Genomic DNA, 17,215 nt, shown 5'->3' on the forward strand with positions numbered 1-17,215 from the left:
AGGCCATAATCCTTCCTATAGTTCTACAAATCAATACTTCAAAAATGAACATCTCCCGGTGCATATTGTAACTTTTAGAGTTAAATCCTGACACCGCCTTGTATTTATCATGGATTATGTGAATACGTCATCTTTCCATATAAAATAAATTTTTGAGATTTCAAATTTATATAACAAATGAATGTCTTCAATGATCCTCCGATTGATTCAATATGTTCTATATCCAAACCACACAGTATATAAACGTATGATTCAAGATTCTTCTGTTACTCTATTGAAGGGTATTTAAAAACACCTAAATTATTTTACAAAATGGTTCGAAAATTAGAATAATATATTCCAAGTTTAATTCAATTTTGCTTCATGTTTTCGATACTATTTGTTTTATCTTGATCAAATGATATCTCACTTAGGATATATTTTGGAAAAAAATGGTTTAGGTAAGAAATTGGATAGATGTTACGGAATGTTGGACTTTATGTGTTAAAATCTTCAATAAATCTATTTTAACATTGCTAATACGTAGGGAAACAAATGCGTTATTACAACTAATTTCCAGAAATGTGAGTTCAAAAAATCACCAATGTCACACTGAGACTTAGGATGTACCTATTGGTTGTTAGGTAAAAATATTTTAAATATATTTGACTAGTTTCATCATCTCTATATGACTAGCAAACAAGGTAATGAGATTCAGTATAAAAAAATTAACGGCCGATTTAATAGAATGAAAATTCACGTCATATACAATTTAAATAATAAAAATTGTTCAGCATTAAAATTGTAATGAAGTTCTATTCTAGGACTTACGAGATTCTTTATACATTGTTTTTATAATAGCTATACTAAAAATTTAATTATGCTAAGTTAACTGTTCTTATGATATAATAATACACATATTATTCAAAAGAGAACTGACTGTTCAGTAAAACTAAGTTAATTACGTAATTAATTACTTATGATGTAGAGTAAATATATTTGGTACGATGATACGGGGACTGATATCTCAACGCAAAGATATGATTGCACTGGTTACTTTAAAAATATGATATATATCAATAAGGATATGTTAAGTTAAGTACATGAATATCAAAAAACTTCACACAATACCGCGTGAAAAAAATATCAATAATCTGCCGACAAATACCGTTTACAAAAGCTATCTCAAAACGTGACCAGACGATTTATTAAATTAAGGCTATTATAATCTCAGGGTAGTCGCCGCTTATAAATCGTCACTGGACGTAAGCATCGGTTCAGAATCGGGTACGGGGGGGATATTGAGGTTGGCATCGTCGACGGATTTCTTTATATCCTCTGGAGAAGATTCATTCTGCGAATCTGACTCCGATTTATCGATCATTTTAATAATATCTTTCTTATAATTCTTTCTCTTTTCTTTATCTGAGTCTGTGGATACTCCCGGTAAGATAATATTATGGTCATCGGCCATAATGGGTTTTGCAGCAATATTCTTGTTTCTGTCGTCTAAATTGTCTTTGAATCCCGGCTTTTCGACGAGCTTTGTCTCAACAATATTTTGAGCAGAATTCAAGATGGAATCTACGACCGTGACAGCAGTATCTCGGACAATATTCTCTTTTCCGCTCTTACTCAGACCCTTGTCTTTCTTATCGGCTTCCTGACTGTTTCTTTTCTCTGCTTCTTTGCCTGCAGAAATTTGAACTTCTATATTGTGTTCTTTAGGTCCTTTTCCTTGATATTTGTTGGCGTCTAGTTCTTTTTCCTTCAAAGCCTTTCCTTCATTCTCTTTGTTTTGGGCACTATCTAAATCTTTCCCTGCTGCGACTGTTTTCTTTTCTAGTGATTTATCTTTGTTCTTTTTATCAGAAGATTTTCCATTTTTCTCATTGCCTTCAGCTTTTTTTTGCTTTTCCAATTTTTGTTGTTCTTTGGCTGCCTTTTTTTCAGATTCTTTGTCTTGAGCATTTTTTTTGTCTTGCAGTTTCCGTTCGTTCCTCTGTAAAATCTTTTCTTTCAACTCTTTAAGCTGTTCATCGTCCGTTTCTTCTTCGGGCACGATAGCCGTATAACATTCATCTTTGGAAGAATACTTGGTACCGATCGGTAATGTCCTGTCGTCAATTTTGCCTTCGAACTCGCTCGAGTAGGAAGACTTGAAGGAGAATTTAATCGGCCGGCCGAAGCTAGTTCTGGGGGACTTGGAAACTTCCGGAGGTTGCTTGAATTTGGTCAAGTCCACCGTGACGGCTTGACCGGTCCTCGCTTCAAAGTCCCGGATCTTCTCTTCAATGTTGGACGAGTTCCGTTTCAAATCTTCGTTTCTACGCACATCAAAACAAAATATAACAACACGTCAATGTTTTCAGATATTTACAATATTTAATGACACATAGATTTATTCAATATAACAACATTATTATCAACGCAAACCGGACTGCTGTTCAGGATACTTTTGATTCAAAATTTATATTAAAAAAACTCCATTACTTTTGAATCTTCGTTTGCCAATTAAACTATCTCTAAGAGACAACCGATTAACGCTTATTTTAGAGGTGGGGTGAGAAACAGATGTAAAAAAAAACCAACCAAAAAAATAAATGGGAAGAAAAACAAATAAAATTATATACTTCAAGATAAAAAATAATTAGTAATAGCTTGTTAAAATATCAATATACCAATAAACACATAAATGTTAGTACACTTAAATGCAATGCTATTTTAGAACCAATCAGTGTTAGTGGGTTAGGTTAGGTTAGAGGGGTGTCAGTACCTACCATGCATAAGAAAGCGAATCATGCAGTTTTGTGAATAAAACGATAAGAGGTTTTTCTTGTTGTTGAGAGAAGTAAAATAAAGATGGCGGGCACTTACTTTGCCAGGGGTATGTTATCGCGGTCTCCGTACGCGTCATACAAATACTCGCTGCAAAATAAACACAAAGCCCCAACATTAGACAGGACTCGAAGCTAATACTGTTATGACCTTATATGGGCAGTTTCGGAACCCTGGTTATAAAATTGAAAAAACCACCTCTTACGATTTTTCTTGGATTTTTTCCCCCGTCTTAATGTCAAAATGTTTTATGTCACATTGTAGATAATAATGGATTATTATTTTTTACTAGTTTCTATAAACAAACTGTATATGTAATGTTTGTTGTTGCTTAATTCCAGTTAGGTTAGGTTAGGTAGAAGTGTATATCATTTACCAAACTGTAGTATGAATTTACAAAAACTATTATTGTTCAATTTTAAATTTATTTTGTCGTCAACAAAAAAATTTATATTCGGATCAATAATTAAATCCCTATAATTGTCAAAGCGGTTGTTTATTCATTTATTTTGTGATTTGTGTGCATTTTCTTTTTAAGTAAATTTATAACTATGTTCTTTAAGTCCATTAATTGACGATAGTGCCATTTGAAGTTATTTTTTATCAATATAACATTAATCCTGCGTAAAAACATGATGAATGACTAAAGTTACTCAAACATATATTATTACCAAAATGATAACAGCGGTTGGACGCAAAATGAAAACTATATAATATATTATGATACAAGCTAAATTCTAGTTTGCGTCTCAAAATTAGACAAGCGAAAATGTCTACTACTCATATCATGAAACAAAACATATCATTTCCCCTTCTTCTGGTGATGATTATAAAATTAAGAGTGCAAAAATCAAAACTACAATTAAAAAAAAATATATAGTATATTATATTTTACCATAAACTTTCCAACGTCTACATAAAAATATATAATTTCACAATATAACTGTTATAAAAAAAATATATATTAATAATTGCAGAATGAAACATCTCCAGAATAAAAATGGACTAGGTTGGTATGGCAAATTTTTTCCTCAGTCATATTATAAAAAAAATTGTCAAAAGGATCTATCTCAAAATGATATTTTGAAAATAAATCTTTTTGACAATCGGCGTTTGATAAATTAAAGGAAATATGCAAAACGTAGCATTTGAAAGTTAATTGAATTTTAATGTATTGTATTATGGAGATGACCCATTTTATAAAATGGCATAAAATTAAATTTAGATACCTAATTAAAATAACATAAAATATTCATCATTCATGGCAGTCATGCCTGTCAAAATTGACAGAAATACTTCTATAAAAAATACTATCGGGAGCTGGTCAAAGCGTAACAGCCATGGGGGGGAAGGGAAGACATCACATTATCAATAATCAAATTATGTATTTCTTAACATGACTTGATAAATAAAAAACAAATCGATAATAATTGTTGAGTAAACATATCGGTCGATATTTTTTAATAGTAATTAATTTTACATTAATGTTACAAAAATGACCAGAGTGTTTATTGTTAACGTATTCTATACAAAACATATCACAATAATTATTGTAAGATTTATGTAAAACAATGTCAGTGTATATGTATAAAAAAATTAGGAATACATTGAAAAGGAAGTAGGTATCATTCATTTATATTAATTATTGAGTATTTCTAAGGACATAAATATAAAATAGGTGTCATGTAAATAGCTCCATACCGTCCCTTCTCTTACTCTAAAAATAATGGGTGTGTTAAAAAACATCAAATATAATATAGTCCAGATTCCAACTGTGCGTTTATTGAAATAAAAATAAATTATTCAAGTCATTTAAATTCATTTGGACTACTAATATTGAAAAAATGATTTTTCGGTCAATTTACGGCATTTCTGTTAGTCATTAAACCTATATTTAAATTTATGGACGGTTGATATGTTAAGTAACTGAAAGTCAACTCATTAACTGCTTTATGATTGCAACAATAATATAATAATGACATAAAATATTGTGCATATTATTATTATAATGGCCTAAGTAAAAATTTTCAATATGAATCGAACGTTTGGTAGATAGAACCTTTTGACTTGAATTGATGATAAATAATGTTATAACCCATTTTCAACAAATGAGATTAATAAATGATAAAAGTTTATTATAGAAATATATTAAATGGATTCACATGTGTGTTATGTATTTAAATTTTGTATAAAAATATAAAGCATTATTTTGTTTCAAAAAAATGTTGCTTTGTAATTAAAATTAAATCTCGTAAAACTAGCTATAAAGATAACATGTTGGTTTTGATATATAAGTGTGTGAAATGGTAAACTAATCAAAATAATGTATTATTGAGGGTACTATGCAGAGAGCAACTGACCGAGTTCTCAAAATCAATTTATTATAAACCAATAATTATTGTAAATCACTTGTTTTATAGATATGCAATAAGGGTGTTTTTTTTCAATGGTTAATATAGATTAATTTAGTGGGACTTATCACCGTTTGCAACATAACTGTCAAAAAATTTAAAGTTAATTGCTTTCTGCATATGCACCTATGTCAAAAAATCTCATATATTAGAGTTAATGATGTCAAAATATTTGTTTTCGAATATCAATGTTTTAATACATCAAAAAGCAAGCTCACACAGATCACAATGGATTATGAGAAACAAAAAAAATATAACAGTGAACAGGAAAGATGGAGAAAAAAAGAAAACATGGGCTTGTATATTTTCTAACTGCAAACTACACGTCTTATTCCCTTTCGAGGAGGCCATACCTATAAAAAAAACCATAAAACTATACAGAAAATATGAAGAAACAAAAAAAAACAGTATTTCTAAATTGAAAATACCGAATATTTCATTCCAATTCTATAATAGAAAACAAAACCATTATTTTTTACAATGCAAATTAAAAATGTAAAAACGAATTAACGAAAATTTAGTTATTTCTTTTTATTATAAATTTTGTTTGATTCTGAATGGAAGGTTATATACTTTTTTTATATTATGAAGACCATATAGTGAGATAACGAACACAGATGCTTCGAGCAAATGATGTAAAAAAATTAGAGGTATTTATAAAACAAAATGTATTACAAAAATAAAATAAAGTTCATAAATTAGGAACCAAACACGTTTATATATGAATGTAATTACATGTATTCATGAAAATATTCAATAATGAAAAAATGATAATCTGTAACGAGCCCGCGGAAAGATGCATAATGCAATAATTATAGCTTATCAATTTTATTGATGTAATTTAGTAGAAACACAAAGTGCATTTTAATGCACTGATAATAAATACCACTTGTTGCTGCGGTTATTTTTGTTATCATTCACACTGTTGTCATATAGACAGGTTTCAAAGGTGTAACTGCTGTTTATAATATTATATTGTATATATCGTGAGCATACTATGAAAAGTGACCAAGTCATTGTGCTAGAAGAAATCTTTACTAGAATAAATAACCACATCAACTTAGTTCCCAAAATATTTCAAAGTAATTATAATTATAAATTGCAAAGCTATGAGTTTATATATATCAAAAAAATTTCAATCTCAATTTGCCAACAAACAACTATTTTGACTTTGTCACTTTTCGCAGTATGCTCACGATATATGAATGTATATAGTACTACTTTTTCATTCGATGACAATGTGCTTAATGATGTTTCAGGCAATTTATAGATGACAAGCATGCTCACTATGGGATTTTACAGCTGTGTCCGAGGTCGTCATCAATAATGGATTGTGGGAAGAAATTTTTAATTGATGTTGCATTGATTCTTTGTTTGCGAACTGTCTTATATCTTACATAAGTAATTTTATTGCTAGGCGAGAGAGGAATGGGTCCATTGAAAAATAATATAAAGTCAGTAGAGTGTTGTGGATTCAAATTTTACTTCATACAAAACTTATTCTGTACTTTATTATTACATATTCAACAATATTAATACTATCAACTGAAGGTACTGGATGGAATTTTAATTTAAACTGTAATCAATATACGTTTCGTACTATTTCATTTGGCACCTTCAGACACTATTTGTACTCGTCAACAGTAAATGGTCACCGATGATCCGTGTACATTTACCATTGGTGAGTGCATAGCAGTGTAGGGTTGGCTATGAAGATTCGACATAAATAGTGCACACTAAACTTTGTCGGTCATACATATTTGTTTTCATTGAACTAAGAATACAAATTGCAGATGATTTTTAAAATGCAATTAAACTATGTCGAAACCAAACCACAATAGATACAAAATATTCATCTATCTATAAAATATCTAAAATTATGAATAATTTTGGATATCTTATAGATAGAACAATATTTTTTATCTAATATTTATCGACTTTTATCTAATACCATCTTAAATTTATATTCTCAGTGCAATGAAAACAAATAAGTATGACGGGCAAAGTTTAGTGTGCATTATTTATGCTGGATCCCCACAGCCTACCTCCACTCTTCGCCACTGCCTGAAGATGCTAAAAGGCGAAACCTGGGTGGTAAAAAATAGATACTCAAATGGAATAGAATTTTAGTGTCAAAAGGTTGTATGTAAAAATTAACACTATTTTCAGGTAAGCATAAAAATATTTTGTTTTGCATTCACAACTTGCAAAATATTATTTGTGTATCAAAACAATCAAACTTGCAACACTGATTTAAAAGAATCAAATTCTAATTGCATCAAGTAACATTGGTCGATAGTATTAACACAATCAATCACTGCTAACCTTTTAATTAGCACATTTAAATAACATATTAATTATATCTAATGGCCAACAACTCCAAACGCGCCAGTCGCGGTGTTAGCACTAAATGAGTATTAAACAATCAATTATTTCAAAACTGTATTTTGTGGATTTATGCCTTTTTGACATATGAGAAATTTATTTTTAAAAATTTGAATACTTATAAATCGAACGGAAAAATACTTGACGAGGACTCACAAGAACAACTGAAGAAAATACACATGGATCAGGCAAGAAACTGATTTCAGCAGAATAAGACATGTTAAATAAAAGCTGTTTTGGTTCCTAACATATGACAAAGGACAATAACATGATGATTTTCACGATAATGATTGTGACAGCAAGCGATACAATGGTTATTACTTTTCGAGAGGGATCAACAGAGGGCGGGCGGTGACATTTTAATTAAAGAGCGGAAATGAATGAATTATGTATGCTGTATTTACCCATTATAAAGCTGTGCAGTGATTGAGCACATTTTTGACGGCACTCCGCGAGTCAATTTCTCAATAAATTCACTTTGTAACGGATTTTTGTTGTCGCGCGACTACCGCTGAAACACCAAACACGGTATTCCCATTTTTTATATTATGTAACAAAAAAAATTGACAAAACGCCAATGGAAAAAAAAAGAAAATAATAATCTGTAAGTGAAGTGGGTGTATGGCAAATCATAACTGATTTAATTTAAAAAATAAAATGCCACAAAGGAAAATCTAGATTGGTAAGTACCTATTGCTGTATAGTTCGATGACTTCAAATTGAATCCAAAAAGGCCAATGTCACTTTTTTTTAGTTAAATTAGTAAAATATAATACAGTGGAACTTCAATTAATTCCTTATTCCCAATTTACGTCCAAAATATTAAAATTACATATTCAATTTATTTGAAACCATTGAATTCGATGATTAAAATGTATCCCAAACGCATGTGTGGATTCCTATTTATAGACGTAGGTCTGCACTACCCAAGATTGTGGTTATACAATGCAATTGTTATTTATTTTACGTTTGCAGCCGTTATGAAATAATGGTCACAGTAAAGAAAAACATTACTGGTTCGAGAGATAAATCATGTTAACATAATATCGCACCGTGAGTGTAAAACCAAGGCATCTGCAAATTTTTCAATTTCGAGATTAAATACGAAACAACTGAAAAAGTCGTGAACTTGATAATGTAAAAGTGAAGTAACTGAAAGAACATGCAATATAATGCAGATATAAACCAAATATTATGGTTTTTTTTAGAAACTCTATTTGTCCTAACAAAATGAAGAATTCAAACCCTAATATATCCAAAATATGCCTTTTGCAGATGCTTTGGTTTTACACTCACGGTGTGATATGCTCCAAACTAATTCGTAAGATTTTTTAATAAAAAATTCATTTATTATTGGAAAAATTTCAATTAAGGTTTTCCTTAATTGACGCTTTTATGTCAGTCCCTTAAAAATGAAAAATCGGGGTTTCACTGTATTATATATTGTAATACATTATTAATTAGCATTAAAAGAAATTAAAACACTGAACTCAGTCTAATTACTTTTGACAATTTCCATATAGTAATAAGAAAATAATTAATATATCGAATTTATTGCATTTATTTGTTTTTTGTTTAAAAATATTCGACTCAACTGTTAAAATATGACCCACTTGCTTACAGAGGCAAACTACACAAGTAATTATGACATGATTTTCTTTTTATGTAATTAATAACAAAAAAAATACACCAAAATTTGGGGTCAAATAATTTAATAAATAAAATATAAAAACAGCCAGGCAGAAGGTTTACAAAATAATCAAACATTGCGCTCTCTAACTGAATAATTAGGAAGGAAGGGAGAATGATTTTTTTTTATATTACATTTAAGCGCATTAGGGAAATAAATGAATGATAAATAAAATAATTGATGTCCACCTACAAATAAACATAATATGTAATTTTATGAACCTAGTATGTAACGAATTTTTTGATGCAAACTAATATGTATTATTGTCACAAGATAGTGTGTCTAATTAATATATCTACGATTAATTATAATTTTCATTTTAATATTAGCAAATTATATTTACATTCCATTTCCATTTATTTATTTTACAATATAGTAAATTCTTGATTATTTGGGAGTGGATTATCCGATATGTGGTTTCTGGATTATTCATCGAATCGTTACAAGATTTGCAAAAAGTATTAAACACGTAAAATAGTCGTCCGTCCATTCAATAGACTGCATAATCGAAGGTAAGTATACTGTATTTAATTCTACATAAATTATATATTCAAATTAATAACTACTTAATCTATCTCACATAGAAAACTGTAAGTCATAGTAATTATTGTAAGGACCACTTAAGACATTTTGCAGATAACACGTAATACAATACAATGATAGAACATACAATAATTAAAATTAGTATTGTGAAGGATTTTAATAAATCTCCACAAAATCTTATTTTCAAAATAATCGATCAACCAAAACATTTTGGCAATGTGAGAAGTAAATACTTAGCTATTTTTACTGAGGGAAAAAAAAAATGGTGGATTGGTACAGTAAAATGTAACAATCTGTCTCGACTGCAAAATGGCCAATGTCACGTAGTTTTTCAGTCAACCATAACATCAAATTTAATGTAATATTGATTAAAATAGCCGATGGTCATTGAAATTATTTAGCATCAAATAAATGGTGCAATTCAACATAACAATATAAATATTTACTATTTCAATCAACTCTTAAAAAAAAATAAGACAGGACTTTTAGGAAAAATACAAACAAATTAATTTAATCAGTCAAAAAAATACAGGCAGAATAGTAATACAATTAGGTACACGATTTAATGGTGTTTTTTACCGTTAAAATAAACCAATTACATAATAAATGTAATATGCGGGATGTATAAAATTGAAGATATTAGGTACACTATTTAATTAAATATCGAGCATAAAAATTTCAAATAGGCAAATTATATAAGGGCCGTTGTATGATGTAAAGTCGAAAATTAAGAATTTGGAGTGTCTTTGACAGGTATCTGAACAATCTGTCTATTTTGTAGGAATGATGTATACGCCATTAGCCCTATCTTTTTTTTCGTCCTAGAAATATCATAAATGGGTATTATTGTAAATGTTGTCCTTTGAAATTGAGAATAAAGCCATATTTTAGTATATCAGATAGATGTCCGTGGATATAGTACCTTTCAAAATTATTAATTTTATAAATACATGCACTATACCTTTAATTTTATTGATAAATAACATTATGTAGTGGAATATAATCGGCAAGTTTTCGACGGACTTTGTGACAATTTACATTGGTACTGTTCGGTTATACCGGAGCCAGCGGAAAACGCATTTTGAAAATAGTCGATAAACTGGATTATTTGTTAGTTTGGGTTAGTTTAGGTTCGGTTAGGTTGGGTTAGGTTAGGTTAGGTTAGGTTAGGTTTGGTTAGGTTAACCTAACAAATAATCCAGTTTATCGGCTATTTTCAAAATGCGTTTTCCGCTGGCTCCGGTATAACCGAACAGTACCTTTACATTCATTATTCGCCATGTTACATTATTTTATGATGGCTTAATATTTTATTATCTCAAATCCCATTCTGTGCTATTCAATAAATACCTCCCAAAGATACTGCAAATTCTTAATTTTTAGACCTTTTCACCGCGCAATGACACTTGATGTTGGTATTTTTTTGGCAAAACCTGATGACTGCAAACAGATTAGATTCTCAGTGTAAGAGAATGAAGTATCCATTATGGATATTTTAGAACACTACAGTTGAATATTAAACAAAATATAAATGAATATTTTAATGGTTTAATTGTGTCCATTTTGAAAATTGGAACTTACTAGGTTTTGTCAATAGGAAAATACGAATTTTGCAGTTATCAACTTTACTCAAACTATTCACAGCTGCCATCTAACGTTTGCAAATTACCAAATAAGCCTTTAAAAAGGACATCAATTCGATGGAAAAAATCCCCAACGACTTCAACGAAAACTGTTATCGTTAATAATTAACTTGTTGACAAAGGTAGAAAAAAACAACAAAACAAAAAAACTCAAAAACATACATAACCTTAAAAACAAGACTGTTACAAACACACACTGGATAATATGGATTGATTAAAATTAAATTAATATTTTTTATATTGTAAGTAAAAGAACACAACAAAACAAAAGTGTGCAGCGATTAATCGATCGGTTAATTAAATATGGCGGCAGTATAGAAAATGCAGTACGAATGACAAAAAAAATATGAACATAAAAAGTAGTGTGCTGAAAGGGACCAAAACATAGACAAGGATTGTTCGAAGCGTGTTGGGATTCTGTTCTCTACGATCGTAGAAGTGACTTTGGTTTCATTGAAGCGATTGAAATGAATTCTTGTATGCAATGAAGTGTTGTTATTGATGTATTCGAAAAGATGGTGCAACACTCAATGTCTGTATACTTAAACGAATTGATAAAATGACCATTGCTTCTTGGCTGATTGGTTTGAAGAATTTAAACTTGAATTTCTACTACACAGTTACCGAATTTCTAAAAGAAAAATAAGCTAATTAATTTTCTATTTGCATAAAGCAATATGACGGTTTAAGACAAATGAACGTGTAGCTATACTGCATTATTTAATCATTAATATACTACTCACAACTCATATTTTGAAAAAATAGTCAAAACGTCAAAAGGGTATATCTACAAAAACATATATTTGAAATGGTTGTAAAAGTAAAATATTTAGAAAAAAAATATAGCCTCACAACAAAAATTGTATTCTTGTGACCATGTCAAAACAGCATTTTGGTATATATAACCTTTTGACACAACTAATTTTAGCTATACATTTTCTGGTGATAGGATCATCACCATGTGTATAACCATTCACAAGGGATTTCCCCTCCATCAAAATGTCAGGAGAGGAAGAAGATAAATACACACACAGTAATAACCAAATTACCACAAAAATCAATGAAACAGCAAAACCTTGAAGCTATAATAACTACTATATCGAGGGTGGAAAGTCAAAAGGGTCAGAAAAGGGTGGAAAGTCAAAACCTGCAATTTTACATATACATATTTTCAATACCGATTGTAACTTCATAGAATATAACTAATCTAACCCATAAGAATGTAAACCATTTTCACTAAAATGCCCCATACACCACCCACCCTTTTAACTTGGCAACTTATATTTTATAATTTTTGGGAAACATTAAACACTTGTCAAAACTTAAATATGCCATGTCATGTAGACATAATATGTATGATTTTTAACGGAATAAGTCACTACCAATAAGCCAAGAAATCAATAAACACTATCGTATATTAGCCACTATCAGTGAATAACTTTCGATATTGACGACAAATCCTATTATGAAATCCTGATGACAACAGTCCGATATCAAAATCATAACGAGTAAATGAACGAACTGAAAATCGTAAATAGTAAAAAAAATATATATATATATATATAATAATGTACTCCATAAACACAAAAATGCATGATAATTGTGACACATATTATGATCCCAACAAACACATCAATTTTAACAATGTGGTCGGTGAACTGTCGATTCTTTTTCATACTTATTGTAAGTCCGGAAAGAGTGACATAATTCAAAAAATATTACAATATGTACTTATCTAAATTTGAGCATATGTTATATTTGACCAAAAAATATTATTCAATATTTTGAGTTGTGTCACTCTTCACCTGGACTGACATTACACAGGGTGACTGGAATTTACTAACTAAATCGAAATTTAAAAAGGGTAAGTAAGGAAATACAAAAATAAAAATCCCGATTTATTTGAAATGCCATAGTGGAGCCCGCCTGTAAATTTTTGGGGCATGGATTCAAATCATGCAGCTGGTCCCAACTTACTTATTGGTTAAGCCAATATCCATGTCTTGTACAAAAAAGTGTTTTGAGAAGGAGAGAAAATGATAATTTATCGTTTAAAGTTACATTCCGAAGGTTTAACTTAGATAATTTATACAAAGAAAAACTGTTAACCTACAACTCTAAGATTACTATGAAAACTCCCAATGGATACAATTAATGCAAGGCATGTGAGCTAATAAAAAAAAAACATTATTGAGTTTCTAACTTTACCATTATTGATTTAATTATCGAAAAGAACAGTCACCCTGTATCGTGTCAAAAATAATTTGATTGTCTGGACTTGAATATTGCTGTATTTACTTGACTCCAAAATGCATTTTATTTATTCTTAATTCAACAAGAGACTATTAAAATGAGAACTTCAATATATACATAATGTATTATTATTGCATTTTTGAATTAAATAAATAAAGTAATATTCTTGGGTAAAATATCAGCATCACGTGTGTGAATGAAGTCATCTTATACTATAATTAATATATGAATATACCTTTGATATAAAATTCAACTCTTGTAAAAAAAAATTATAGTAAGTAGAGATTATGAAAATTTAAAATAAAACTGATGAGAAATCAGTTAATTAAATATTAGAATTATAAATATTGCAACCCTGCTAACCGCTTCAAGAGAATAATGTAAGTGTATTAAGTTTGAGGCTGTTATCATTTTAAGGGTAACTTTGCCCCAATCAGTCTAACATTACACCACAAAAAATATATTTTGCTATTGTTTGATGTAAATATAGTGCGATAAAATACAGAGAATGTGGAATTTCTGTGCGTGGTTCGGTCCATATTAAATATAGAGAAACAACCTGTGATTTTGACCTGGTTGAAAGATTCGAACCTGTGACCCACATACTATAACCGAGCATTTTAAACTCTGCTCTACAATACATAGAGTAATGATCCTGTTTTGTAAGGAAACGTACTGACTAAAGAAATATCAATATTTTCATCCAACGGTGAAGAATGACAATCCCGATGAATACAAATTTCATTTAACACATTACCCATATTGATTGAAGTAAAATTACGTGTCATTTGATTTTCGCAAAATATACATATTATAGGCAAAAAATAATTAGGCTATTATAGAAAAGAGCTTGTTTTAATAATGTTAGATTGTTTTTTTAAGGGGCACAGACCATTTACCTATTTACTCAATTAATTTGTTACTTTATTTAAAATCAATTCACATTAAAAAGCGCTTAGCAAAGTTCATGTAAAAAAAAAAACATTCCCCTAACTCGGTGCAGACATAACTGAAAGATCGACAGGGACAAAGAAGAGAGAGCATTAAATAAATATGAAACGGTGACGATTCACGAAATTGTAGATATAAAAAAATGGAGACTTACGCTTCGACGAGAGGTCCGGGGTACGGATCCAGCTTCTGGTAAAGGGTGGCAAGCTTCACCGACAAGATTATCAGAGGAATGAAGAGGAGAATGCACCAGAATGATGCAAACCAGAATCCATTCTGAAAGAAACATAATAATATAATAAATAAGTAATGGATAACAGAAAAAAGTGCACATAACACGACTTCTATTCTTCAATATAATTATATTTTTAAATAGACACCTGATTTTAAATTTCATTTCAAATATTTTGGAAGAGATAAATTTTATAAATCATGAAACAACAAAGTTTGACCACGAATCACAGATCACTGAGCTTCAAAGCAAATGTTATTATCAGAAGAATAATACTGCCATCGGATTAAATTTCAAAAAATGCAAAACCTATTAATACACTTAATATAATTGTATAAAAAAATAATCTAACTAGAAAAAAAATTAAATGTAATTTTCTGGCCTCCGTCTTGGTATTTCATGGACATACAATTACATAATATTAAGTTTTATTCAGCACCATAAAATACATGTCTACTCTGGCGGTAATTAAACAAAATTGATATTTTGGCCACCGTCTTTGTATTTTATGGACTTGTAAAATGATTTGACTATTGTAAAATGTAAAGTTTAGCTTCGAATTATTTTTCAACACCATAACATACATAATATACATGTCCAAATTGAAAATGAATCAAATCAGACAGTAATTATAAAAAATTGAATTTTTCTTCTGTCATTTTGGAATTTAGAGGCTCCTGGGTGAATTTCGAAACGGCTAGATATCTTAAAAATTACTCTTGGAATATCGCAAATGGAGAACTACAAGGTTCTACAACACAGATAATTCGAAATTCGCCGTAATTCGAAATTTTCACAAAAAAAAAGTCCCTAGATCATTATTTTCATATAAAACCATACCTTTAATTCGAATTTCGTAATTCGAAATGATTTCAAAGTCCTGACATACAAAAATATTCAATAAATCGTATTAAAGTACACTATTTCATGAGCCAGTCATTGAAAATTGTGACAGACTTTTCTTAAAACATCATAAATTACTAATTTTAAGAAGGTAATATAAATAAACCTGACATTTTATGACTCATTAACACACACGGAATCGGAAATTTCGTAGGCAAATCTATGATCGTAAACAAAATTCATGAAAATCAAAATTTTAATATTTTTCCCTCATACATTTCATATTTCGTAAATCGAATTTTTTTCCGATTTTCGGTCCCATGGAATTTGTATTAACGAGGTTTTACTGTACTTCATTGTTGGGTTTGTTTTATCTAGGACGAATACTTAGAACCTTGTAGAGACCGACAAGTTTAACGTGATGCTCAACTGCATAGCCTCACGTTAAACTTGTCGGTCTCTAGTATTAGGCTCGCGATATGCTTATTCACCATACCATGCTTTTATACACAATTATTTAGCTATACCGCTGGACTGTTTGGAGATATTTATAAAAAATAATATGCCTCGAAACCCAGCAATAGTAAATTATTTAAACCTAATTAATAATCTCATATTTAAAGAAACATTGCTTAGTCTTATAAATGCACAGTTTCGTACGAGTTAATTGATTATTATACTTACAAAGGGTAGAAGTATCTTTCCGCAAGACGCAGTCAGAGTGGCATTGTAAACGTTGGAGAGGGGTCCACACAGGCCTACCTCGTGCATCGCGTGATATTCTACGCGACTCAAGTATCCACTCACCAGGGCTGCTATGCTTGACGCGAATACGCGTGTCAACTACAAGAAAAATGCAATAAATGAAATTCAAAAGGTCCTAAAGGTAGTTAAAATGAAATGAATATGCATAATTTAAAAACACTTGAGAAACATATTTATATTTTTTTTAAATACAGTGTCGGGCGGGACTTGCACCGGCATCCTTCAGATTCAAGTCAATGTGCCTTACTAATTTAGCCACCTGCACTCTATCTAATTACATCTTAAATGAAAAAAATATATAAAATAAGTGATTTAGAAGGGACACACTATAATTGTTATATAAAGAGTTAATATCCATTTTCACTTCTAAATGAAGCATATGGTCATATATGGCTACATTGTTATGGTGAATTTCTCACATTTTTTATGGCGTCCGGACCCTGAGTGGAGAGGTATTCCTCCGCTTCAACGGTTTCATTGATAAGGGAGATGACGGCGTCCTTGAAAGAAGAGTGATTGAATTTGAGGCCATCTCGGAGAGATGTTGCAGTTTCCTGTAGAGAGACAACAAAAACAAATGTATGAATTTATGTTTATAAATATTGTGTTGGTACAATATATTTGTTTTTCTACACTCTCCTTGAAAAACAATATTTTTTCATTCTTTGCAACGGCAGGAGTT

The 17,215-nt window shown here is 30.0% G+C and overlaps 1 protein-coding gene across 1 annotated transcript in view; it reads right to left on the bottom strand.

The window, feature by feature from the left end:
- Positions 1 to 1,225: 1,225 nt before the first annotated feature.
- Positions 1,226 to 17,215, bottom strand: part of LOC147070009 (prominin-1-A-like) — a 219,707-nt gene continuing 203,717 nt past the window's right edge. The window contains exons 15-18 of the mRNA XM_085949898.1: positions 16,953 to 17,087; positions 16,453 to 16,611; positions 14,848 to 14,969; positions 1,226 to 2,306 (exon numbers count right to left, since the gene is read on the bottom strand). Of these exons, the coding sequence (XP_085806024.1) occupies positions 1,226 to 2,306; positions 14,848 to 14,969; positions 16,453 to 16,611; positions 16,953 to 17,087 (1,497 nt within the window). The remainder of the gene's footprint in view (positions 2,307 to 14,847; positions 14,970 to 16,452; positions 16,612 to 16,952; positions 17,088 to 17,215) is intronic.

Source organism: Rhyacophila brunnea, unplaced genomic scaffold (genome assembly GCF_057557595.1).
Source record: "Rhyacophila brunnea isolate RB1 unplaced genomic scaffold, BYU_Rbru_1.0 scaffold_22, whole genome shotgun sequence".
NCBI lineage: Eukaryota > Metazoa > Arthropoda > Insecta > Trichoptera > Rhyacophilidae > Rhyacophila > Rhyacophila brunnea.